At 43.0% G+C, this 27,305-nt stretch overlaps 2 protein-coding genes across 6 annotated transcripts in view; both read left to right on the forward strand.

Annotated features, from left to right (window-relative positions):
• The window catches only part of pacs2 (phosphofurin acidic cluster sorting protein 2), a 237,464-nt gene extending 227,142 nt beyond the window's left edge, over window positions 1-10,322 (forward strand). For all 5 annotated transcript variants that reach the window (XM_080203026.1, XM_080203027.1, XM_080203028.1 and 2 more), the window contains 3 exons: window positions 2,093-2,325; window positions 2,680-2,793; window positions 4,549-10,322. In XM_080203026.1, coding sequence (XP_080059152.1) covers window positions 2,093-2,325; window positions 2,680-2,793; window positions 4,549-4,667 — 466 coding nt within the window. In that variant the 3' untranslated portion in view covers window positions 4,668-10,322. The remainder of the gene's footprint in view (window positions 1-2,092; window positions 2,326-2,679; window positions 2,794-4,548) is intronic.
• A 16,824-nt stretch (window positions 10,323-27,146) lies between these two features.
• exd2 (exonuclease 3'-5' domain containing 2) overlaps window positions 27,147-27,305 on the forward strand; it is a 40,719-nt gene continuing 40,560 nt past the window's right edge. Inside the window, exon 1 of the mRNA XM_080203031.1 lies at window positions 27,147-27,233. The gene's annotated coding sequence lies outside the window, so the exon portion shown is untranslated. The remainder of the gene's footprint in view (window positions 27,234-27,305) is intronic.

The following is a 27,305-nucleotide window of genomic DNA, read 5'->3' on the forward strand; positions in this document are numbered from 1 at the left end:
GGACACTGCTGCACTACCTGCCTGTCTCTCCTGGTAGCCACTCATCTACCTGACCGAATCTGTGTTGTGACAACCTCCCTGTAACTAGAGTCTTCCCTCAATGCCCCCGTGTGCTCTGCAGTGTGTCCAGCTGCCACTCCAACCGAACAATGTGGTCTGTGAGGAACTGCAGCTGGACACACTCCTTGCTGACAAAATTGTCAAGGAGATTTGATTGCTCCCTGATTTCCCACATCTGGCAGGAGGTGCATACTGCTACCCTAACTGCCATACTGCCCTTTTACAGTTAATGGGATAAAAGAATCTCAACTCACCTTTCCCTTGCATGTTATGGTAGAGTTGTCTATTTGACCTTTAATTTAAGAACATAAGAACATAAGAAATAGGAGCAGGAGTAGGCCATCTAGCCCTTTGAGCCTGCCCCGCCATTCAATAAGATCATGGCTGATCTGTCGTGGCTCAGTTCCACTTTCCCGCCCTCTCCCCATAACCCTTAATCCCCTCTCTTATCAAGAACCCATCAACCCGCTTCTTAAAAATATTTAGCGAGGCAGCCTCCACCACTTCAACGGGCAGAGAATTCCAGAGATTCACCACCCTTTGATTGAAGAAGTTCCTCCTCAACTCCGTTCTAAACCGCCTCCCCCTTATCTTGAGGCTGTGCCCCCTAGTCCTACTGTCTTTTTTGAGCGGGAAGAGTCTCTCCACCTCTATCCTATCCATCCCATTCATCATCTTATACGTCTCAATGAGATCTCCCCTCATTCTTCTAAACTCTAACGAGTACAAGCCTAGTTTATTCAGCCTCTCCTCATAGCTCAATCCCCTCAACTCCGGTATCAGCCTAGTAAACCTCCTCTGCACTCCCTCCAGGGCCAAAATATCCTTGCGCAGGTGCGGCGCCCAAAACTGCACACAGTACTCCAGCTGCGGCCTCACCAATGCCCTATACAGCCGCAGCAAGACCTCCCTACTTTTATATTCAATCCCCCTCGCTATGAAGGCCAGCATCCCATTCGCCTTCCTGACCACCTGCTGCACCTGCAAGCTGGGTTTTTGCGACTCATGCACAAGGACCCCGAGGTCCCTCTGCACCGTCGCCTGCTGCAGTTTTTCGCCCCGTAAGTAATAGTCCTTCCTACCATTCTTCCTACCAAAGTGGACCACCTCACACTTGCCAACATTAAATTCCATTTGCCATTTCCTGGCCCATTCGCCCAGCCTATCTAGATCCTTCTGCAGACTCTCCACACCCTCCGCACAATTTGCCTTTCCCCCAATCTTGGTGTCATCAGCAAATTTCGACACCCTGCACTCGGTTCCCTCCTCCAGATCATCTATATAAATGGTAAATAGCTGAGGCCCCAGCACCCCTGGGGCACCCCACTCATCACCAACCGCCAATCCGAATAGCACCCATTGACCCCCACTCTCTGCCTCCTATTTGACAACCAATCCTCTATCCACGCTAACACCCTACCCCCAACTCCATGTCCCCTGACCTTCTGCAATAACCTCTTGAGGTACCTTGTCAAACGCCTTCTGAAAATCCAGAAAGACCACATCCACCGGCTCTCCTCTATCCACTGCCCTAGACACATCCTCATAGAACTCCAGTAAATTTGTCAGACACGACTTCCCTTTAATGAAACCGTGTTGCGTCTGCCCTATCAAGCAATTCCCTCCTTAATGACGGATTCTAACATTTTACCTACCACAGACGTTAAACTAACCGGCCTATAATTCCCTGCCTTTTGCCTGGCACCTTTCTTAAACAACGGCGTAACATTAGCCGTTTTCCAATCTTCTAAACTACTTCTTCTAAAAATTTCTTCTAAACTACTCTCCTTTGTTGTAAGAAAGGTCCTAACATCTGCATTCTGCAGCAGAAATCAAGAGCTCATTTGTGGGCTAACACACAGGTGAATCCATCTTTCATGAATTTACTGTGAATTTACAGTTACCACATGGAGTGTTCTTAATAGTTCAGACACCTAGCCCAGATATCCAGTGTTAAATAATGGGGCTTTTGTGAGCACTGGAACGAAATGCATCAGCAGTCAGTAAGTTTTTGATACTTGGCTCTTGACAGTTCACAAAGCCTTGGCCACAGCGGAGAGCTGATGGGACTGCAGGTTGACTACTGGATCGCACAACAACTGGCTGACAAGAAGAAGGATCCAGAGAAAAAGGATGCCACGGCAAAGAACACACTGAAGTGTACCTTCCGTTCCCTCCAGGTCAGCAGGCTACCCAATGGTGGAGAGATTACAACTCTGCCGACAATGTCCATGACAGTGGTGACAAAGGAGAAAAACAAAAAGGGTGAGAGACTGCACAGAGCAGAACTTTACTTACTATTGTAGCTGGTAAGATGGACCTGCCTTTACTCGACCTGCCTCTTTTAAATCCACAGTGCATTTGCTGCTTTTGGAAAAGTGGTCCAAGTTGGAATTGTAATTGGTTAATTGTATACTAATTGATCAAAGTTTTTATAAACTCACTGCTTTTTGTGCATTCCCAGCTCATGTCCTGAGGAGGAAGCCAGGACATAACCTCCGAACCAGCATCTCCATATTGTTTTCTATTTAAGGTTCAGTGTGCTACTTTGAACTGGAGTGCTGCACTCAGATTTTAACTTTTTTTTTTATATATATTTGTTCATTATCTTTCTCGCAGTGATGTTTTTACCTAAGAAGACAAAAGACAAAGAATTGGAATCGAAGAGCCAGGTGATTGAAGGCATCAGCCGATTGATCTGCACTGCAAAACAGCAACAGACTATGCTGCGAGGTACTACTGAAGGAAAATTCAAGTTGCAAGTTTGTTTATCAATGTCACGAGTAGGCTGACATTAACTAGAAGTTGTTGTGAAAATCTCCTAGTTGCCAGATTCCAGCGTTTGTTTGGGTATACTGAGGGAGAATTTAGAAAGGCCAATCCACCTAACCAGCACGTCTTCTGGACTTTGGGAGAAAACCGGAGCATCCGGAGGAGACCCATGCCGACACACGAACGTGCAAACTCCAGACAGTGACCCAAGCTGGGAATCAAATCTGGGTCCCTGGCGATGTGAAGCAGCAGTGCTAACCACTGTGCTGCCCATTAGGTTCACCAGATCTTCTTCATGACAACAGTGTCATCTTATAGCACTTCAGTGGGTAAATGGACAGTTGGTTATAATGGGACAGATGAACCCCAAGGAAGACTTTGGATAGCATTTTAATGATCTCAGGGCATCCCAAAGTGTTTTACAGCCAATGATGCTCTTTGGAGCATAATCATTACTAAATGCAGAAGCCAGTTTGCACACTGAGATCCCACCAGCAGCAATATGGTAATGATCAGACAGCTTCTTTTATTCCCATTTCTGTTGGTTGAGGAAAGTGACTTGGCATTCGCATGAGAGTGCTCAGTCTTGACAGTGCAGCACTCCCTCAGTACTGCATTGCGAGTGTCAGCCTAGATTTTGTGCTCAATCCTCTGGACTGGAACTTAAACTCAGGGCCTTTTGACTAAAGGATGCTAGCCCAGAGACACAGTTGACTCCAGTTCCAACCAATCGTCTGTGGCAGTTAGTTCAATGGTTTCCAAATATGTTTACATGAACTCTATTTCTTCCCTCTCCTCCTTTCAGAGATTCATGTCTTGTGCATGTCCATTGGAGCTAAGAAACACTTTTTTTTCATAGTTCTGTCTAATAACCCAGAATAATTCAGCAGTTTTAATTTTGCAAACTTCACTTAGCCATTTGGGTTTTAATATAAAATACATAATGGGTGGGAAATTCCTTGGATCTGCTCCCATTTCAGAGTTGCTTCAGTGGGAATGCAGTGTAAACAGTTTCAATCATATTTCCAGTAAAGCAGGAGCAGATCTGAGGAATTTCTTGACCTGTGTTATTCATAGAATCCCCACAGTGCACAAGAGGCCATTTGACCCATTGAATCTGCACCGTCTCTCTGACAGGGTCTTACCCAGACCCTATTCCCGTAACCCCACACATTTCCTGTGGCTAATCCATCTAACCTATACACCTTGGGACACTAAGGGACAATTTACCATCGCCAATCCACCTAATCTGCACATGTTTAAATCGTGGGCAGAAACCGGAGCATCCAGAGGAAATTCAGAAAGACACAGGGAGAATGTGCAAACTCCACACGCACAGCCAATAAATACAAGGTACAAACTTGGGTCACTTCCTCTCAAGCAGCTAAAAGCTGAAGACAAGTTAGCATAATGGTGATTATTTATATAATCTCAGTGCAAAAGGAGGCCTTTTGGCCCATTGTGCTTCTGCTAGCCCTTTGAAAGAGCTGTTTATTTAGTTCCACTTACTCACAAGTCATGCAATTTGTTCTTTGTCAAAAACATATCCCATCCCTTTGGAAAGTTACTTTTGAATCTCCCTTTAGGCAGTGAATTCCAGATCATAACACCATGCTGCATAAAGAATTCTCTTCATCTAAGTTGTTCCATTTTTCCTCTTGGGAAATATCGACATTTTCGTCCTTTCTACTCACTGTTTCTCTGCTTCTCTTCCAGTAACGATTGATGGAGTGGAATGGAACGATGTAAAATTTTTCCAGCTTGCTGCTCAGTGGTCCTCTCATGTGAAATATTTCCCAATTGGCATCTTCAGCCATTTGAAATGCGCTTACTAAACCTTCCCAACATACAAGAAATACTTAACCTGTCTCTGGATTGAGATCCAGCAACTAGTCAGTGCCAAGAACCTATTCCAAACTGCAGGTGCCTGCTTCTTGCGTGCAGTGTCAGAGCTTTGCATCAATTAATTTTTTTTTTAATGAAGAATGATCTAAGGCAAGGAATAAAGTAAATACCCTTACAAGTCTTATCAGAAGGTTGTATGAGCGCAGGGAAGCACTGGTTCTTTGCAGTGGGAAGGGGAGGGTGCCTTCTGGATTCAAATGTGGGTAACACAGGTGCCCCGTTTGCTCATGGCCATTACTGATAGAGGTGAGGCTTGACATGCGAACCTCAAATCTTTTCACTGCCTTACGAAATCCATTTAGGCCAAAATTCTGGTTTTGGTTAGACATTCTTACAACAAGTTAGAGGTTCTTGCAACGAACTATTAGTGTAGTCCGTATAATCCTGACAGTGTATTCATTCCCCTGGAAGTACATTCTGAATCATGAGAATCAGATTATTCTTCGCCAGATAGCTAGTGCCGCTCCCCCCACCCACCATTTCAATTGTAGCTGCACACAGAGAATAACTGTAACAAGTGATGTCTGAGGGTGATTGCCTTTTTATTATTTGGTGCATTTTTATTTTAGAAAAGGGACTTGCTTCTTGAGCGAAGCTCTTGGCTACTGTACTATGCAGGGCCTTTGCATGAGGAGATAGTGCTTATAACCATGGCAGCCAAATAAAAGACCTACCTTTGGCTGCGCAGCCTTCAGGTAGCCTCACTAAAAGCTTTCCTCAACTTTGTAAGCCAGCAAGTAGGTTTGATTTGTGCTGGTGACGCTATAAGCAGCTGCCCTATTACTGTCACACCAAATTTTAATGAGGCTCTTGTCTAATTTTTGTGAGGGGATTATTCAGTTTTTGAAAATTTGCTTCTGAGAGAGGTGATTTCCCTGCAGTTGGCTGGCAAGGAAAGAAAAACATGAATCAGCGTGCTGAGATCCTTCCCACACTTCATCACAGAATCACTGCGAGGGACCTTGATCCACAGCTCAACTATCCAACTTGAATTTCATTTTTGTAATATAACCGGGGTTGTACAGATTTCTAACTCCTAACTTTTATTTTTTGAGTGGATGGAGTGCTGGGATGGGGGGAGGGGGGGGTCTGCTTTTATCAATTGTAGCATAGATCCACTAAGAAAATCATTCAGATTCTCTGTTTGATTTGAGTATACCTATCCTTGCAGGGGATAGGTGGTTGCTTTTCCCTGTTGTCATGATTTGCCGTGTATATAACAGTTTGTTAGTATAAGCTTTGATAGTTTAAAGTATAATTTGTATGCATTTAACCAGGCCTCCTGAAAAGAATGCTATCTCTTGAAGGAGTGCATATTGACTCTTTTTTTTTGACACTAATAACTTATGTTGTACAGTTTTATATAGACTGGTGCAGTGATGGTGCAAAATCTGGCACTGTAGGCACCAAAGGACAATTGCTTTTAATAGAATGAATCTCTTTTCCCCATATAACCTGTATCGGCACAAAGGCTTTAAAATAATGTAAGATAAGTCAGAAAATGTGTCAGAGTTAGGCTTGTAGCTTATTGCAAAAGAAACCATGTTTGCATTGATTCCCTTCATATTGGAAAGAATTGATAATCTCATTATGAAATCTAACCTTGACAGTGTATGATTTATGCTTTTGCAAATACCTCAGATCTTATTGTTTTAACGTGCCAAAATACATTTTCTAAATAATAATTCTGGTTGGGAATCGATTGGATCTCACCTGCCTTAAACATAACTCAATCAGTAACTCACCCTGCAAGTCTAACATGCCAGTGAACTAGTGCCTGAGAGTGTATCAAAATTGTTAGATTCGCAGGCAGGTAACACTGCGAATCTTTAAGTGTCTTGAAGCTTGAGTAAGTTGTACATGTGAAAAATCTGACATCTAACTTCAGTATCTGTGGTGCTAGAACACTAATCTCTGCATTAGTTTATATGCCTGTGTGTAACAATGCATTCATCTAGACCTAGCCTTATTTGATAGGTAATGGCCTACATAACACAAGCTGTCAGCATTCGGTTTCTGTTGTGTCATTGCCCGTGTTTCCTGTGTGGAGTTCAGATCTCTGACCCGGTTTATTATAAGTACCATCTTCACAATTCAGTTTAGAGTGGTCGGTCATTTCATAGGTTCTTACCACTAATTACCAGTGCGTGTGTGGTGTTTGACCATTTCCACAAGTCAAGTTGAAAGGACTTGAGGAAAGGCAGGATGTGTCTTGAATATGTGTAGTCTTAACCAGGTAGCTGCCTCATTCCTCATTTCACTGCACTAAAAGTTTTTCCAAGATGATTCACTTCACTGGGAATGAAATTGGACATGGAAAGTTGAATCTCTTTAGCCACCTATTAATTCCGGTATTGCTGGGATTAATACTGGGCAACCAATGTGGTAGCAGCTGTTTTGCTTTACATCCTATATTTGGTTTTACTGCCATTGTCTCAATTCTTCACTGCACTTGTAACTGGGTGTCAATTTAAGCAACTAAGCAAATCTCCCTCTGGGTCAATAGATTCATGTTCTGGATTGTACTGGCTGTGCACAAGGGCCTTTGGTTTGCACCAAGTTAGCTGATCCTTTGTAAACCTAACGTGGGATGTTTTGGGGGTTCGCAGTGTGCCTTGATTAGGGTAGAGAAAAAATATCCACCAGGATTCCTGCTCCTGATCTCATTCAGCTGTCTGTTTACTGAAAAGTTTTCGTATCAAGTGCAAGCAGAAGAGGCTTTGATCGAGATTCCGTGTGAATAATTCACCAAATTTGCAGCCTAGGCTCACACCTGTGAAATAGTCACCTGCATCCAGGAAACTGGTGGCCATGGAACTGTTCCCCAGAGGGAATCGGCATCATCAGGGAAAGAAGTAACTCGGGTGGGGGAGGAAGGGAGGCCATTTTAAAAATAAATCACCCAGACCCGAACTGGAACTCTCTGGAAGAACTTCCACACAGAGATTGGAATGAAGTAGTTATCCCAGAACATTGTGTTATCCTTGATGCACTAAGAAACCCTATCAGTAAAAGATACTATTCACGCTCAGCCTTTGAATAAAGAGATCTTTAACATTGGAACTGACAATGGCTCCTGTTGTAAGGTATTGTCATAACATTTAATACATGGCTCTGCAGGAGTGAGGACATGGTCTCTCTGGTCCTTTTTTCATTACTGGAACTGTGAGGATTGAGGAATCCCATGCTGAAGGGCTGTCCTACTGATCATTCAGGATAAAGCCACTGTTTTTCTCATATTTATTTTCCATGTTACGTAATATGACCGAGAAAACAAAAATGCTTAACCAATACTGTATCTGAATTCACCTAATGTACTAAAGACAGCTTTGTGTCTGTGGAAATGTACAAGTTTGTTTATAATGGTATATTGCTAATTCTACATTATTGGTACGTGTCAAACTGTGTTATTCACATACAGCTTCCAGGTCCCAGTGATATGCTGCTACTTCCTCCAAAGGGGAAGTGACTATTACCAGTCCCAAATTATTGAGCTGATGCTCAATAATTAACACTTAATAAATACTGATTTTTTTTAATGAATGCCATGAAACTCCTCCACAGGCAACCTGTGTAGAAAAGCAGACAGATGAAAAATTCTGCTGTTAAGTTTGCTCTGGGTTCAATTAGCTAACTGGGCTATGAAGTCAACAGTGCACATCACTTAAAGAAGGTACCCGGCTTGAGTACGATGCTTTTCATTTTGAATAGCCATAGTGTCTAGTCACGCACAACAGAATGCCCACTCGGACAAGGTGATGGAGGAGCATCATTACCCTTGGCACTGTTATAGCAAGGGATTGGCGTTATCATTGTGAGAAGAGAGGAAATCACTTTTTTAAAAAAACAATGGATTTGTGCTGTTCAGCGCCAGATAGATGAATGCTGGAATCCAAAAGACATGAATTGTAGATACCATAGACTGAATGATCATGTAACATGACTTTAAATAGTGCTCATCTAATTCAGAAATGCAACGTTAGCACTTGCATGGATGCCAAGTGTTAACGGTGATTCTTGGACATCCTGTATGCATTTATTTTGTTTGGATTTTGTTTGAACATTTACATAACTTGGGAATAAACCTATCTCTTACTAAATGATGATCGTGTAATACAACACCAAGGATGTGACTCAGAATCCATTCTATTTCAGTAATTATAGCACAAAACCTAGCAGGATGAAGATAAAGAATTGGGTGGCACTATAGCACTGAGTATCCTTTTGGGATTGCTGTACAGATGGGTTGCTGGCGCACCACCATGCATATGCAGCAATGTATGCAGACATGCAGGTTATGTAGCCATTTATTTTAAGGGTGAGGAGTGCACTCCATCCTGATACAGTCATCCACACTGAAACCTAACATCTAAACACAAAATTCATGATTTTTTGCTTAATTTTAAATGCTGTACTGAGTCCACTTAAATGGTGACCTTTGGGTGGCCATGTTATCACCAGAAGTCAGTATTTTCTCTGGGAGTTGCCTCTCGTTCGTTTTTTTTGTTCTTTGTAATTTATCATTTGTTGTTTGCTCTCTGCTGTTTATTTTCCCCTTTTCTCACTGTTAAATTTTTCCTTTCTCATTTATTCTTTGTGCTTTTTGCTATAGTTTTCTTGTTCTGCTTTTCTCTGCAGTTTTGTATGTATTTTATCTCATTTTCTCTTTCCCTTTTTTAATTCTTTCTTACACTTTTAATTTTTCTTTTTACTGTTACTTGTTTCTGCATTCTTTCATTATTTCTTATTTCATAAACTGATTTCCCTTTTGTGTTTCATTATCAATTATTTTCTATATCAAATCCTTTTTTTGTGTCGACTGTTTTCTCATTTCTCTCTCATGTTTGCTTGTTTAATCCTTTCTGTACTGTTTTCCCATTTCTCTGTTGTCATCCTGTTTGCTTTCTCTATGGTTTAATCTCTTTCCTTGCCATACTGGCCTGCATCCAGAATTGGAGGAGAACATGAGGGGACAGAACTCCATCCACAGCTCATTGTTTTTGGGCTGCTCTCCAAAAGAAGAGCCAGAAGGCTTTTGTGAATCACAGATTCTTTGCTTTGGAGCCATCAGTGCATGTACATCTGGCATTAGTCGCACTTTAAGTAAAAGTAAGTTGCAAATTTGCCCGAGTTTTAATTAAACCAGTACTGAAAGTAAAAGAACCAGATGAATAAAACATGTAGTGTCTTGACAACTAGTAACACATCTGGCATTCTTTAATGATAACACCCTACCAGGCTCATCCTGTCATTCACTGCAAACATTTGCCTTTTGACCTGGAAGCAGTATGGAAGCACTGTGTATGAAACTGCTGTACGGATGTGAACGGTTTCAAATACTGATGCACTTTGAGAAAATTCACACTATTTTGCTGTCCAGAATAAAAGTGTTTTAGTTTTTAATTTTTTTAATTAAGCCTATGTTGGATTTTCATTTTAGAAAGCTGGTATAAGATTGCAGTTTTGTGTTTTACAAGCCCATTGTAGCACAAGTTTTTTCTTTTTGTACTGGTGAAGACTTATGAAGGAACAGACATGCAATACCTTGAATTACTACAATTAAATAAAATAACCTTTATCCATGTGTTGTGTCATTACATGAGAGTGGTTGTCATTCATTTGATTTCTTTCTTTCATTTGGAATTTCTGACTTGACAGAAAATGATACTTACATGTGGCACCTTTAATGCAATAAAACATCCCAGAGTTCTTCTTAGAAATTGACCAATGTAAGGAAATATTAGAACAGATGACCAAAAGTTTGGTCAAAGCAGTAGATTTTAAAGAGGGTCTTAAAGGAGGTGCAGGGGTTTAGGGAGAGAATTCCAGAGCTTAGGGCAAATGTTTTGACTGGAAGGCCACATCTGGGTATGGAAATTGTATGGGAGAGGGAGGCAACTATTAACACACAAGGAATGCATAATAAAAATGTTTTTTGTACCTATGAATACAAAACTGTCATCATGATTATACCATCATAACATTACATATAATAACAAATCCAAACACGCTGAATGCCTTTTTGGTTTAATGTAAATAATGCAGTTGGTCACCCCTCTCTACAGTGATATTTAAAGTCTAGTGTCTCGCTTCTGTTTTTACAGATTTGCCTAACCTACCAGGATTTTGTTTTTATTTCAGATTTCCAGCATCCAGATTATTTTGCTTTTGTCTTGTCCATATTACTGCTGCATTACTGTGATTTACAACATGGTGTTGCAAGGGGGAAGGCAGTAAAGAAAAAAGGAGGCGCCAAAATAAATCTCAGAAATTGACTATGTTGAAAATACAGGTCCCTTTAGGAATAAACCAGGTCTTGCTTCAGAATGAACCGAGGGCAGCTGACGATCAGTGAAGCCTCTGCTTAAGAGCTGGGTTTTTCCCCAGTCAGGAACACCTTCTAGACAGGGAGAGGATCCAGAGGTGTAGAATGGAAACCACTGTGTTGACGTTTAGTATCACAATAAAGCATGTTGTGAACCATGTCTTCTGCTGCCTAATTTGGTAAATGTATAACACTTTCCACATCTAATGGGGCACCTAATGATCTGTATTGTCTATCTCTTATGGCCAGAGCTGAGATTTAATAACTTCATGATGTTTTTGAAGTTTATTAGTGTCACAAGTTGGCTTACATTAACACTGCAATGAAGTTACTGTGAAATCCCCTAGTCGCCACACTTGAGCACCTGTCCAGGTACACAGAGAGAATTTACCATGGCCTAACCAGCATGTCATTCGGACTGTGGGAGGAAACCGGAGCATCCGGAGGAAACCCCGTAGAGGCATGGAGCATGACCTAAGCCAGGAATCAACCTCATGTCCCTGGCACTGAGGCAGTAGTGCTAAACTGTTAGGAAACACATTCTTAACTTTCAATTTTCACAGAACTTGCAAACCCTAACCTAAAGTCTAACACTTTTCATCTTTTACATTCTTAATTCTTTCTCTCAAAATCTGAATTTTTAGCTGTGCTCGAGCAGGAAGTGCTGAAGCGACTAATCACTGAGATGCCCATCTCAAAATGTTAAACTGAGATTGCATGACTGAAAGTGTCCACAAGCATGTATTGGGACTTGTTGCAGTAATCCTTAGTAGTAGCAGTAATTCATTATTTAAATACTGTATTCAGTAGAATTGTAGATAGAGTTTTTGCTTTGTCTACAAATCTGCTACCGAGCGGCTTTTTTGCTAATTACCTTAAATCTGCGTCCTCTGGTTACCGATCCTCCTGCCACTAGAAACAGTTTCTCCTTAGTCTAATCAATGCCTTTCATGATTTTGAATATCTATTAAATCTACCCTCAGTTCTCTAAGGAGAGCAACCTCAGCTGTTCTCATCACCCTACTTAACTGAAGCTTCACATCCCTGGACCCATTATAAATGTGGTTATAGAAATTCACAGGGCAAATTGTTGACAGGATGTACACAGATGAATTATTTTTATATAGAGCCATTTTAATAGGCAAAGGTAGTCTTGGTTTATTATTTTGCCAATACTGACCTGAAAATCCCAGCTCAAATCCTGGACTGCTAGCAGTCTTGGCAGTAGACCTTGGCAAGTGTCAATCCCTTCAATGAGGGAATGGGAAAACAAAACTATATAAAGAGTTGACTTTACACTTGGATTTTAATACTCTATTTAAAGTCAATTGTATTTTTGAAGTTAGTATTCATACTAGCAAAATCCAGAAACCAAATCAACACTACAATAATGTAATAAATATTTTTAAATATAAACTTACCGTGTTCAATTCTGCTCCACACCGACTATCATGGCCACTCAAGCCTCCGATCACTGTCAACTCCAACTTACTAGGCAATAAGTTCCTTACCAGGCAATATTTCCTTTGGCATTGAAATATTTTCCTTAAAGCTCTCCAGGATCTGCATTTTAGCTTCACAGTTCCCAACACCACTCAGCCACAAGCAGTTGTATATGCATAGTGGGCATGCACTGTATTTGACAGTGCACTACACACACCTTCCCAGCTATAGTCGTGAACGAGATACAAAGCTTCCACTTGCCGGATGAAATACGCAGGCCATAATTTGCCCAGGTCTGGTCTACCAATGAAGAGGTGAAGAAAATAGAGGATGGAAAAGAGGAAGGCTGAGTTTTGGAAGTATGTTCAGCTGAAGAGAGTGATGAGGATGAGGCCATGTGGGGGTGGGGAGGTATTTGACCTCTGGTTTTGTGAATTAGAAAGCACTATCAGGTTTAAGGCACCAAAATTGGGCCTGCAATTTGTTGGAGGACAGAAGTCTAATTCCAATCATATGACAATAGTAGAAGAGATGGAATCAATCTCTGTCCATTCATTTCATTGATGGGAAGACATCTAAGAATTAAGTAGCTCTTGTTAGGGTTGGGGGGGGGGGGGGGGGCGCAGTGTATCAGGTATAGTATAAAGCCAGACAAGACCCCAACAATTTTCTGTTTTGGCATAAATGTGCGGATAGGATTCTTCATTCCAGGAGTAATTCCACTGACAAATTAGAAATATTTTCTAGTAAAACAAACTTTATGTAATAACACAACTGAACTCCAACTCTAACAAATGAAGCAGCTTAACTATAAACCATTGAACAATATTTAACAATGAAACAAAATAACTTCAATTTCCAATTCATCACTTTTTCAGTTCCAAATATCCTCTTACAGACTTTAAAATTTTAAATGCAGTTAGCAACCATAAAAATACTTGCTGTAATGAGTGTAGACAGCCTTGAAGCTTTCAGAGAATGAGTTTCAGCAATTTGCAGAAACCCTCTGTCTTCAAGCAATTCCCAGCCAGAACTGAAAACTTTCTTTGCCCCTCCCATTAACCACATGACCCTGCATACCTAAACCTACTTTCATTCATTTAATCAAAACCCCAGGGGATTTCTCTATCTATAAACAAAAGTTCATTAGTTCTATCTGAAGTAAACAGTATGGGCCCTATTTTACCATTTTGATTCTAAGTGCTGTGTGGACTTGAAACTGGGACTGTTTCAATTCTCACTTTTACTGCTGTTCTCAGACACCCCCGTATGCACTCTGCCTGAAAAATTATCAGTAATTGTGAATTGCACTGCACAAGCCTGTTGGTGGGGGCGGGGGAAGGGGGGGGTGTGTCGGGTGTCGGGGGTCAGGGCTTGGGGCGGGGGGGGGTAGCTTAACACACCCGAAATCCTGCAGCTCCAATCGGCACCTCCAACTGCAGAAACAAAATGATAGAATGTGGCTCCCCTGCCACATCGCTCCTGGGTCGGATAATGCCTCTCCCTGGTCCTCACAGACATTGCCTCACCCCCACAACATTACTGACCCCCTTATCCCCCTCCACCACCACTTCCCCCCACTAATCTCAAACAGAGTGGTGGCAGACCCCCAGCACTTACCGCCTCACTAACTGGAGCACCCGAATCAGATTTTTGTGGAGCATGTCTGTTTTGCGCTAATTCTGGAGGAGTGGTAAAGGGGGAAGTGCTGGTAAGGTTGGGCGGGCAGCCTATTAAGTCAATTTAAATGCATGCAAATGAATTTAAATGGCTGCAGCCATTTTCGGGCTTTGGTAAAGAGACAACCGCTGTGGAGGCAGATGCACTACTCACCTCATTGCCTGAATTTAACAAGTTTTTGTGCCCAAAAACAGGCATGACGTGATGGGAAAATTGGGCCCTATATGGCCAAAATGAGCAACTACCCTGCCCTCCCAGCATCTGAGCTAAATGTTTTCCAGGCATATCTACTACCAACAGAATAGAGCTGAATCTGTAAACAGTCCCCTTAAACATTTAAAAAAAACTATATGTATCTATATATAGAGAGAGAGAGAGCAATAGCATACTACCATCACACTATTCACACTCTCTTCTGGAGGTACCGATCACTGACAACAGAAGCAAGTTAAATCAAATTAATTGTTTAACAGCATTGACTGTGATCCTAGAGCTTTCCATTCACCATTTAGTTTGTATTAGCAACAGAAAGATAGGTAAGAATAAAGGCAAGTGTGAGGTTATCCACTTTGGTAGGAATAATGGTAGGAAGGACTACTACTTACAGGGCGAAAAGCTGCAGCATGCTACGGTGCAGAGGGACCTGGGGGTCCTTGTGCATGAGTCGCAAAAACCCAGCCTACAGGTGCAGCAGGTGGTCAGGAAGGCAAATGGGATGCTGGCCTTCATAGCGAGGGAGATTGAATATAAAAGTAGGGAGGTCTTGCTGCAACTGTACAGGGCACTGGTGAGGCTGCAGCTGGAGTACTGTGTGCAGTTTTGGTCGCCGCACCTGCGAAAGGATATTTTGGCCTTCGAGGGAGTGCAGAGGAGGTTCACTAGGCTGATACCGGAGTTGAGGGGGTTGAGCTATGAGGAGAGGCTGAATAGACTGGGCTTGTACTCGTTAGAGTTTAGAAGGATGAGGGGAGATCTCATTGAGACATATAAGATGATGAAGGGGATGGATAGGGTAGAGGTGGAGAGGTTCGTCCTGCTCAGAAAGGACAGCAGGACTAGAGGGCACAGCCTCAAGATAAGCGGGGGGGCAGTTTAGAACAGAGTTGAGGAGGAACTTCTTCACTCAAAGGGTGGTGAATCTCTGGAATTCTCTGCCTGTTGAAGTAGTTGAGGCTACCTCGCTAAATATATTTAAGACGCGGGTAGATAGGTTTTTGGTAGGCAAGGGGACTAAGGGTTATGGGGAGAAAGCAGGAAAGTGGAACTGAGCCACTTTAGATCAGCCATGATCTTGTTGAATGGTGGGGCAGGCTTGAAGGGCTAGATGGCCTACTCCTGCTCCCATTTCTTATGTTCTTATGTTCTTAAGGGCAATGTAGACGTAACTGAATTTCCTGAAAGCCTTTGAGAAGGCATTAACTTTATAGACCCATGATTAAGATCAGAACACGTGAGGTTAGAGGACATGTAGTTGTTTGAATGGCAAGCTGGTGACAAAACAGTAGATTGTAGGTTGTTACTTGAATTGGTAAATGGTGTTGCAACAACCAGCAACTGCTTGAGTAAATTAGATTCATCACAAAGGAACCAACTACAAACAACCAAGAAGCCAGAAATACAAGTGCAGTAGCTGAAATAAAAACAGAATAGATGATTAGGGTAGATGCAGGGAGGATGTGTCTGATGGTGGGGGTGTCCAGAACCAGGGGTCTCAGTCTGAGGTAGACCAATTAGGACAGAGATAAGGAGACATTTCTTCAGCCAAAGGATGGTGAGCTTGTGGAATTCATTACCACAGGAAGCAGTTGATGCCAAAACATTGAATGTATTCAAGAGGCGGCTGGATATAGCACTTGGGGCAATTGGAATCAAAGGTTACGGGGAGAAAGCAGGATTAGGCTATTGAGTTGGACGATCAGCCATGATTGTGATGAATGGCGGAGCAGGCTCAAAGGGCTGAATGGCCTCCTGCTCCTATCTTCTATGTTTCTATGACACAAATTGGCCAAAAAGAAAGATATACTAGGAATACCTCAGTTCAAGTACGCAGACAAGTCTGCCAGGAGACAGGGTTCTGCAAAATTCAAGCTCAGAAAATTAAAAACCAAAGATGCACCAGAACACATTAGCAAGTGTGAAAGGTCAGTCAGACATTTCCTGACAAACACATCACCACTAATACACCACTAGACGCAAATGCGTCTCAGTAAAACAAAAGACCAGATGCATATATTCTGGTCCAAAAACCAGACACCAAACCCCAAAGTAGACACATACAAAAGGTTCACAATGAGTAAGCCATTGAAAACCATTAATGATGTTTCAGGATGATGAAACCAATTAACTCGATGTCTCTTAGCTCAAGTCTCTGGAAAATTCCAGAAGGTAGCCAGAAAGGCATAAGAACATGGTGCTGGCAGGATTTGACCTGCCCCCACTCTCCAGCCTATCTAAAGACACATCCGGATATGACAAAGACCAGAGCAGTTTGCCCTCCAACCATAGAGAGAATCAACCAGTAAAGAGAGAGAAAGGAACGGAACAAAGAATCTGACGAACCGCTGAAAGTTACAAGTATCTGGGAAGTATTTAAGTTTCTAAAAGAATCCAGGTAGCTGGAAGTCGAGTTGTTAAAATTGTCAAGTTTAATTCTTAGCTTTGCTGTCTTCAAAGAAAGTTGCGACTGTTTCATTGACTGCTGGCTTACATGCATTGTCCTTTTTGCCTGATACACAGTAAAAATGTTTCATGTGTGTCAGTCAAGTAACTCTGCAGGATTTGAGAGATACTGTGAACTGGACAACAGTCAGAATCAGTTTTCTAGAAGGTTCAGTGCTGCAACCAATGTTGTTTACCTTTTACATAAATGATTTAGCTCATTAAATTAGTACAAATTTCAAAATTTACAGATGATTTGATTATTGTCATATGTATTAGTGAGCAGTGAAAATTATTGTTTCTTGCACTTTACATGGACACCCCATACCATTCATAGAGAAGGAAACAAGAATGTAGTGTTACAGTCGTAGCTAGGGTGTAGAGAAAGACCAACTTAGTGTGAGGTAGGTCGATTCAAAAGTCTAATGGCAGCAGGGAAGAAACTATTTTTGAGTCAGTGGTACATGACCTCAGACTTTTGTATCATTTTCTGGACGGAAGAAGGTGGAAGAGAGAATATCCGGAGTGTGTGGGGTACTTGATTATGCTGATACCAAACTGGAGGGAGAAGAGGGCTGATAAAAAAACTGGAATCATTAATAAATTGACAGAACTGACGTGTAATTGTTTAAAAAGATTCAATACAGATCAACACACTACATTTTGGTAGGAAGTATTAGAAGTGCTTATCCTCCTTGGAAAATAATGGTCTAAAGTGAGTTAAGGATCGTTGGAATGTCTCCATTTTTTAAAATCTGCCTTTAGCCTTTATATGGATTTTTCAATGCCTTTTGGCTGTGATTATGTTTCTTCAATAAAATTCCACTATTAGCAGGGACCTGGGGATGCAGATACATAAATAATCAAAATAGTCACATAAAAAAAGCACTGGGCTTCATTTCTAGAGAGGGAGAGAATTAAGAAGCAGAGAAGTAGTTAAACTTGTTATTAACTGTTGTTATAACTGTTGTTATTCTACACTTGGAGACTTGTAAACAATTTTGATCTCTGTGTTATAAAATGGATATGCAGGCACTAGGGAAAGGTGCAATGTATATTCATAAGAATTGCTTAGAAGAAAGAGGTTACACCCATCAGGAAAGACTGAACAGCTGGGGCTCTTTTCTCTAAAACTGGAAAGATCAAGATCTGACTTCAAAGAAGTATTCAAGATTATAAATGGAATTGAAGGCGCAGTGGGACATGGTTAGCATGGCTGTCTCCCAGTACCAGGGATCCTGATTCAATTCCAGCCTTCAGTCATTGTCTGTGTGGAATTTGCATGTTCTCCCCGTGTCTGTGTGGGCTTTGTCCCACAGTCCAATGATGTGCAGGTTAGGTCATGCTAAATTGCCCCTTAGTGTGTTGAGGGAGTGGCAGGGTTAATATGTGGTGTACGGGGATAGGGCCTGGGTTGGCTTGTTGTTGGTGCAATCTCAATGGACTAAATAGCCTCCTTCTGCTCTGTAGGGATTCTAGGGCGGACATGTTTCAACTTGTGGGGACAAGACCAGAAGCAGCAATGACAACTGAAATATTCACCATTAAATCCAGCAAGAATTTCAAAGAAAAATTTTCTATCTAGAGATTGGCTAGAATGTGGAATTCACTTCCAGAGATTTTGTTCAGGTGAATATGATGGATGCATTCAAGGAGAAGTTATGTACGCACATGATACAGAAAGAAATGAACACAAAATATTGATGAGGTTAAACTGGGAGTGGCGGTAAGTGGGCTCTTGAGAGGAAACTAATCACTGGCAATTACTTGTTGGGCCAAATGGTCAGTTTCTGTGCTGGTGATTGGTACTTCTTTGTAATATTACTGATACTAGTGTACGGTTTCTTCAGGGCTTGTCACAATTGATATTTTCTAGCATCGTTATTGATGAAACCAGAGGAAAATGTCATTCTCACTGTTTGAAAAGGGAGTTGTGTTGTAAAATAATTCAAACAGGAGGTGTGCTGAGCAATATACAGGACAGGGTAAGGTAAAGTTGCCATAGTCTCCACATCATGACACATCTGTCATGATGTGGAGATGCTGGCGTAAGCACAGTAAGAAGTCTCACAACACCAGGTTGAAGTCCAACAGGTTTATTTGGTAGTAAACGCCATGAGCTCCAAAAGCCTTTAGACTTTAGCCTGGTGTTGTGAGACTTCTCACTGTGATAGTCCCGGTAACCGTAGGCTAGAGGGCGGAGAGCTGAATGGTGGTGATTTAACCTGAGAACCACCACAGCTCAGGTAAGGGACAAGGTTGAAAAATTGGGGCCTTTATGTTGGTGTTACTTTGCATCACTAACCAGCTGTCCAACCAACTGAGCTAAACTAATCCCCGTACACACAGGACAGGAGTAGATCTTTGGCTCCATCGAACCTGATCTGCTATTTTGTTTTCATAGTCCCTCCATCTCTTTAAACCTAATCATGTACCTTTCTACTTCAAAATATCCAAATTGATTCTGCAAAAAAAATTAGGTACATTCTAAATCTAATAACCCTTTATGTGGAGGGATTTTTCTTGTATTAGCTTTTTTCCATGTCTTTGAATTTTACGGCAATGTCCTCTTGTTCTTAGATCTTTATCAAAGGAAGAATAGTTTCCCTTACTGCCCTGTCAATTCCTTGCATTATCTTCAATCAAATCATTCCTTAACCTTGTCGCCAACCTGCTTAATAACCCAGATTTACCCAGTCTCTTTACCCAGTAAATCAATGACCTCATTCCAGGAATCAGTCCAATAAAAGAACCACTTTGATTTCTCCAAGAATAGAATGGAGACTGAAGAAAAAGTAAGCTCTGTATTTAAAAATAAAATGAATATAGAGCAAAGGCTAAAATGCCAAGAAGACAAGATTGGATTTTTAACTCATTATGAGTATAGAATACAGAAGAAAGATACAAAAAGGGAGAAACAGCCAGGACAAAAGGAGGTTTTAAATTTACTTTTAAATATATATTTTAATGCTGAACTTCAATATTGTAATTGTAAAGTGGCTTGCTAATATATTTGAGTATTATTGACACGTGTATTGCTATTCAGTGAAAAGTATTGTTTCTTGCATGCTATACAGACAAAGCATATCATTCATAAAGTACATAGGGGAGAAGGAAAGGAGAGGGTACAGAATATAGTGTTACAGTCATAGCTAGGGTGTAGCGGAAAATCCGCTTAAAATATAGCAAGTCCATTCAAAAGTCTGATGGGAGAAGGGTAAAAGCTGTTCTTGAGTTGGTTTTGAGTGACTTGTGTTTTTTCCTGACAGAAGAAGGTGGAAGAGAGAATGCCCGGGGTGCGTGGAGTCCTTGATTACGCTGGCTGCTTTTCCAAGGCAGACAGACAGAGTCGATGGATGGGAGGCTGGTTTGCCTGATGGACTGGGCTTTGTTCATGATCCTTTATAGTTTCTTGCAGTCTTGGTCAGAGCAGGAGCCATACCAAGCTGTGATACATCTGGTAATGACGCTTTCTATGGTGCATCTGTAACAATTGGTGAGAGCCCTTGTGGACATGCCAAATTTCCTTAGCTTCCTGAGGAGGTAGAGGTTGGTGGGCTTTCTTAACTATAGAGTCAGTGGCAGAGGAATGGAGCTATTCCATCAGTAATGGCTCAGCCGCATCCTCCTTATTTTGCTGGGAGGACCATTGAACAAATGCCAGTGTCCTTCTTGAAGCCAGTTCCACAATCATAAAGGGAAAACTCCAGTATATTCGATGGACTGGACATTATGTCTGGATGGATGCAAAGCATTTCCCCCACTAGGTCCCTGTTATCTCAACTCTCAAGTGGCCAACATTCTAGATGAGGACAAAGAAAACACATTAAAGACACAGAGAATCTCTCCTTGAGGTTTGGCAGAATTGACATTAATAACTGGGTCACGGAACTTGCTACTTTTCGTTCAAAATGTTAACAAATTCTCCTTCAAGCTGCACCATGCTTTGAGTCAAAAACATCTTATTGATGAAGCGAGCGGCGACAGAGTTGGAAAGCAAAGGAACCCTGCATTACACATCCCAATAACTACTGGGACATCCAATCCCATGTACTCAAAGATCTGCAGGTCAAGAATTGTCCAGTTCATTCACAAGGGGACCCATGGTAGAAGCTCCCAACTCTGAGTAAACATCACCCTTGAACTGAGGGAGTACCACCAACGACAACAAGTAAGGTCACTCCTAATACTTTGGTCCCATTAACACTGTGAAATTAGACAGCTCTTCAATGTTATAAAAAGAGCTGGTACGGAATTTGCAAGTGCTGCAAACAGTCTAAAAGGTGATCAGTTATTGTTGGGTCACACTAAATGTTTCTGTCCAACACCAATCCTCAGTGTAAGCCTGTTATAGTAACTATAGCTCACTTAGTACCTCATTAAAAGTTGCGTATCCTCTAAAGTATTCATGTGTTCACAAACTCAGAAAGGAAGAACTTGGATTTTTAAAGCACCTTTCATGACCTCATGACGTTCGAAGAACTTCAATTAGATACTTATTTAACTAATTACTGTTGTAAAAATCACAGCCGCTGACATATGAACTGCAACATTCCACAGGCAGCAATTGAATGATCCAATAATCTAGTGATGGGTAACCTCGGTTAGTAGGTGGATTGTATAAGTGGCCCAACTTCAACTTAGTGGGGCGTAAGATTGAAATTGGGCTTATTCACAAACCATGACCCCATGAATAAGATTAAATACATTTAATACATGCTGAATATTTCATAATACAACTGTCATCAACTTCAACTGGTAAAAACAAAATAAACATTGATACAGAGGGAGCACACGCCTCTCACAGTCAATGTTGTGAGTAATCAGCACACACCTCACTTCACTTGCCTTTTACGTGCCTATCACTTCAATCATACTGGTAGGAAAAAAAAACTATATGGATAGAAATCAACGGAATGTGGGTGGCACGCTGGCGCAGTGGTTAGCATTGCTGCCTCACAGCGCCAGGGACCAGGTTCAATTCCCAGCCTGGGGTCACTGCCTGTGTGGAGTTTGCACATTCTCCCTATGTCTGCATGGGTTTCCTCCAGGTGCTCTGGTTTCCTCCCACAGTCCAAAGACGTGCAGGTTGGGTGGATTGGCCATGATAAATTGCCCTTTAATGTCAGGGGGATACAGAGGATAAATATGTAGGGAAACGAGGATAGGGTCTGGGTGGGATTGTTGTCAGTGCAGGCTCGATGGGCCAAATGGCCTCCTTCTGTATGGCAGATTCTATGATTCTAAACCTGTGTCTGGGCAACAATCAACAAAATGTCTTGTAGCCCGCACTCAGAACCTTGATGGGGCCCCATGTAGCCCCCGTGCCACACACACACACGATTGTCTGTCTGGACAGCACTGTGCTGTGAGACTCATGCAGCCTCCACTTCAACAGACTGAAGTTCAACCAGGGGTGGGGTGTGAAGTGGAGGTGGTGGATTGACAAAGATAAGGGAGGCAACATAAAAAGAAGGCTGTGTAAGGGCAAAGGGGTAGTGGGGGGGGGGGGGGGGTAGTCGGGGGGGGGGGTGAGTTGGGGGGGAGCAAGAGCAGGCAGATTGACAAGGAAACGGATTTGGATGACAAGCAGTGGATGGTAGGGGGAAGACAGGGGGCTGAACCCTGACAAGGTTGCAGGAAATGCTGACAAACAAGGGGTCAAAGGTGTTATGTATTTGTATTTATTCCTATTGGCTCATGCAGAGCTCTATTGATACACACCGGAGTGATACAATAGACCTAGTGCAGGGAAACAGGGAGAGAAGGAGAGCAGGATCACACACCATTATAAATCTTCATTCATTTTTAACCAGAGTCTGTCCTGTTTATCACGTCTCTAATACACCATATTGTTTACAGGAATCGGGTGCAAACATACTCCAGACTCTGGGCTGGGATTTGTTTGTGAAGCACATTAGGGATGGTTCATGTCAACACTCAGAAGTTGGGGCTGTAGGATTTTAGGAGGGTCACTATTGTCCTTGGACTTTCTGGAAACCTTTGTAGTTCCTGGTTCCAGTGTTAGTTTAGGGGCTGGCGGGCCAGAGTCAAGATGCAGAAGATCCTCTGTAAAGTGGAAAGGAGTCACAGATCCTGTTGTGGCGGTTGACGTTCCCCACGCACCCCCCACCCCCACCACCCCCCACAACCTGAGCCCATCACCTGAAAAGCACCAATGTCCCAAGTGGATCTCTAACCACCCCATCTGAAAACTGTGTGCACCGTTACATTCAGAGGTGATAAACCCACCACCTCCCCCCCCCAGCCATGAGTGTTTCACTTACCTCACCCACCCCAGGTCATAATCTTCCCTATCTATAAGCTGCAGATGTCCCCGGTGACCATCAGCATTGCTTCCAGCATGCCCAGGACAGAGCCCACCAAGCCCTGGAACACTGACGGTAGACCCCACGTATTTACCCTTCTAATCCTAATCCGCCACAGACAGTCCACGGGCTATGTGGGTCTCCCAGTCAGAGACAGGAGACAGTGCAGAGGAGCAGCAGATACGCAGCAGCAGTGGTCATTGGGAGCATAGTGCATCCCAGCTACAGGGAGGGTCACTCAACAGGAAGAATGCACAGCAGGATGCACCTACAGTCAGTGTTCCAGGGCTTGGTGGGCTCTGTCCCAGTCTGCAGAAGGAATGCTGATGGTCACCGGGGAAATCTGTAACCTGTGCAGAGGGAAGATTATAACATGGGAGTTTGGTGGGGAGTGATGTGTGTGAGGCAAGTGAAACACTCATGGTGGAGCGGGGTGGGAGGGGTGGGGTGTCACCTCCGAATGTAACGATGCACACGGCCTCCAGATGAGGTGTGTACAGGTCCACTTGGGGCATTGGTGCTTTTCAGGTGTCTACCACACTGCATCATGGGCACAGTGTTCCTCGGCTGTGAATCTCCGACAGTGCCCATGACCCGACAGCTCCGGATCATGTTACCATCATCACTTCTCCAATCAGTTTTCTGAAGCATACCTTTACATCCCCACTGTTATTTCCCTCCCCTTGGGGAATAGTGGCAGGAAGTGCCTTACCAATTGTCAGCCCATTAAACTGTGTTACGAACAAATCTTCCATGGCCTAAAGACCTGGGGCTGGATTCAAAGTAAGAAGTCTCACAACACCAGGTTAAAATCCAACAGCTTTATTTGGTAGCAAAAGCCACTAGCTTTCGGAGCGCTGGATTCAAACACAGAGCTTCTGGTCTGGTGATTGGGACAGTACCCAGTGCAGACTCCCTCTCTACTCAATAGCAAGTGTTTAGTGAATGGGAGTCTCTGGGCTGGGTTGGTACCTCTGGCAGCCACAAATGGATGTTTGTATCATTGATACAGCAGACATTCCTTCTTCCAGGAATATTTCAATCAATGGGTGGGAATTGGAAAGCCTTCTGGTCAAATCCGGAGTCTCTCCTATCTTGTTCATCTACTGCATCAACCCTTTATCGACAAGTCTATCAGAAGAATGTGCACTTGGGAGAGGTAACCAGATCAAGGTTTCCAAGTGCATGGACAGCATTACCATCTTCTGCTCAGATATTAGCGCTCAGCCTGATCAGCATTTTGAACTGTCCTCAGGAACCAAAGTATATTGTGGCAAAACGATGGCTGTGTTGTTTTGGGAACTGGACTGATCGATTCTTCACCCCCTTCAATGTCAGGTCAAATGACTTAAAGATGAAGGAGAACAACAGTGCAGAAAGAGGGCATTTGATCCATTGATTTTGCACTAACTGTCCAACAGAGCATCCCATCCAGGCCCCGTCCCCAGAATCCCACATATTTACCCTGTTAATTCCTCTAACCTATATTTCTTGGGACACTCAGGGGCAATTTAGCATGGGCAATCCACCTAACCTGCACATCTTTGGACCGTGGTAGGAAACCAGAGCACCCGGAGGAAACCCACGCTGACACATGCAGACTCGCACAATCACTCAAGGCTGGAATCAAACCTGGGCCCCTTTTCTCCAAAGTCCAAGGCTACGTGGGTTAAGTTGATTGGCCATGCTAAATTGACCCTCGAGTCAGGGGAATTAGCAGGATAAATGAAGGTTATGGGAATAGGGCCTGTGTGGGATGTGGTCGGTACAGACTTGATGGGCAAAATGGCCTCCTTCTGCACTGTACTGATTCTATGAAGGTTTGGTCTGCCCATGCTGCCATAGAATGTTTCAGATGGCTGATCTGTGCCTTACCAATTGTCACTCATGGTAAAGTTAATCTAGAAAAACACCTTTGATCCTAATTGCATCAGGCATGTGACATTCTTAAGGTGAGAAAAGATGATGGTGGATCCTGTTGGATCAGTTCCTGAGCAGTCTGTTATTTCTCAGAATGCTTCATTGCCTGAACTTTCAAACAGGCACCAAGATGGAGCTTGGCTGATGATGAAAAGGTTCCACCCCATCAGATCCTTCCTGCATGCCTGGAGTCTCACCACCTCCACAAGTTACCCTTTGAGGCAGTTGTGGTGGGGAAGGGGCTCTCACCCATCTTCTTCTGGAATGTACCTTTGCAATGAAGCTCCAGATAAAGATTCAATGGTTTTTGTTGAGATTCATCTGGGCGGCTCCATAATGCAGTACTCTGACCTGTTCTCAGGGCTGCACTCCGAGATAAATATCAACTGCAGGTGGAGGATAATCAACTCAGTGAAAGTCTCTTCTCATCTGCCCAAACCTTGCTAGTTTTCCTGTACAAAGTACTGCCCGTGACCAAACTGACCAAGGTCTGCGGTACATTTTGAGGGACATCCCAAAGAGACTAGATCCCTTGACAGTGATCCCACAGAAAATAGATCCAAAGATATTTCCCCAGAGAGATTATAATCCCAGGCAGTGATCCCAGAGAATATATCCCACTGACCTCAGAGAGACTAATCCCTAGACAGTGATTCCAGAGAGACTAGAATTCTACCAATGATCCAAGAGAGACTAGATCTCCAGGCAGTGATCCTGTGGATAACAGATCTCCAGACAGTGATCTCATTGAGAATAGATTCCCAGACAGTGATACCAGGGGGACTAGATCCACAGACAGTGATCCCAGAGAAAAAAGATCCTCACACAGTGATCCCAGAGAGAACAGATCCATAGACAGTGATCCCAGGGAGACTAGCTCCCCAGACAGTGATCCCAGAGAAAAAAGATCCTCACACAGTGATCCCAGAGAGAATAGGTCCATAAGACAGTGATCCCAGAGGGACTAGCTCTCCAGACAGTGATCCCCGAGAGAAAAGGTTCACAGACAGTGATCCCAGGGAGAATACAGTTCCAGTGACCTCACAAAAGGAAATAGTTCTCAAGAATATACTTTATTGGTGAAAATGTGTAAAATTTCATGCCATACCTGTTCCGTTTCCTCCATACGCTATGTAGTGCTCTGTGGTGCATCAATACAATTGCACTTACACCTCATATCTACCATATACATTCTGTGACTAACGTACTGCATGTAATATTTATGTGGTTTCCAGCCACCTGGTGTACTGTGGTAGGTGAGATTTAGATTGTGACTCGCAACATCTACCCCGGAATGTCTGGAGTTCTATCCCCACTGGGATCACTATCTGGGGATCTATTCTCTCTGGGATTACTATTTGGGAATCTATTTTCTCTGGGATCACTGGTGACCTAGTCTCTGGGGTCACTATCTGGGAGCTAGTCCCTCTGGGATCAATGTCGGGAGAGGTAATCTCCCTGGGATCACTGTCTATGGATCTATTCTCTCTGGGATCATTGTCTATGGATCTATTCTCTATCTGGGATCACTGGGGATCTGTTCTCACTGGGATCACTGTCTGGAGATCTGCTATCTACAGGATCACTGACTGGAGATCTATTCTCTTGGGATCACTGTCTGGTGATGTAGTCTCTCTGGGGCCACTATCTGGGGGTCTAGTCTACACAGAATCACTGTCTGGAGATCCAGACTCTCTGGGATAACTGGTGATCTAGTCTCTGGAATCATTGTCTGGTTATCTAGTCTCTGGAATCATTGTCTGGGGATCTAGTCTCCCCGGGATCACTGTCGGGAGATCTGGTCTCTCTGGGATAACTGGTGATCTAGACCCTGGTATCACTGGCTGGGGATCTAGTCTGAGATCGCTGTCTGGGGATCTAATCTCTCTGAGATCGCTGTCTGGGGATCTAATCTCTCTGGGATCGCTGTTTGGCGATCTATACTCTGTGTGAAATTATAAACCGGTAACAAAGTAAAAAGGGAGACAGGGAATTGGGGGCTGACGGACAAAAGGGGAGCAGTGCGCATGTGCAGAACTGGGAGGACCGTGTGGGGCTGGGAGGACTGATGGAGCTGAGCGGGGACCATCTTTCAAACCGGGGATGTGTCTTTGTTCCTCAGCGCAGCGACACAGAAGCAGGTAAATGTGTGAGATAATAAATAGAATGTGTACCGGGATAGAGCGGTAAATATAGTGTGTGATAGATAATAC

This window comes from Carcharhinus amblyrhynchos, chromosome 14 (genome assembly GCF_965287045.1).
Source record: "Carcharhinus amblyrhynchos chromosome 14, sCarAmb.v2.hapA, whole genome shotgun sequence".
Lineage (NCBI taxonomy): Eukaryota > Metazoa > Chordata > Chondrichthyes > Carcharhiniformes > Carcharhinidae > Carcharhinus > Carcharhinus amblyrhynchos.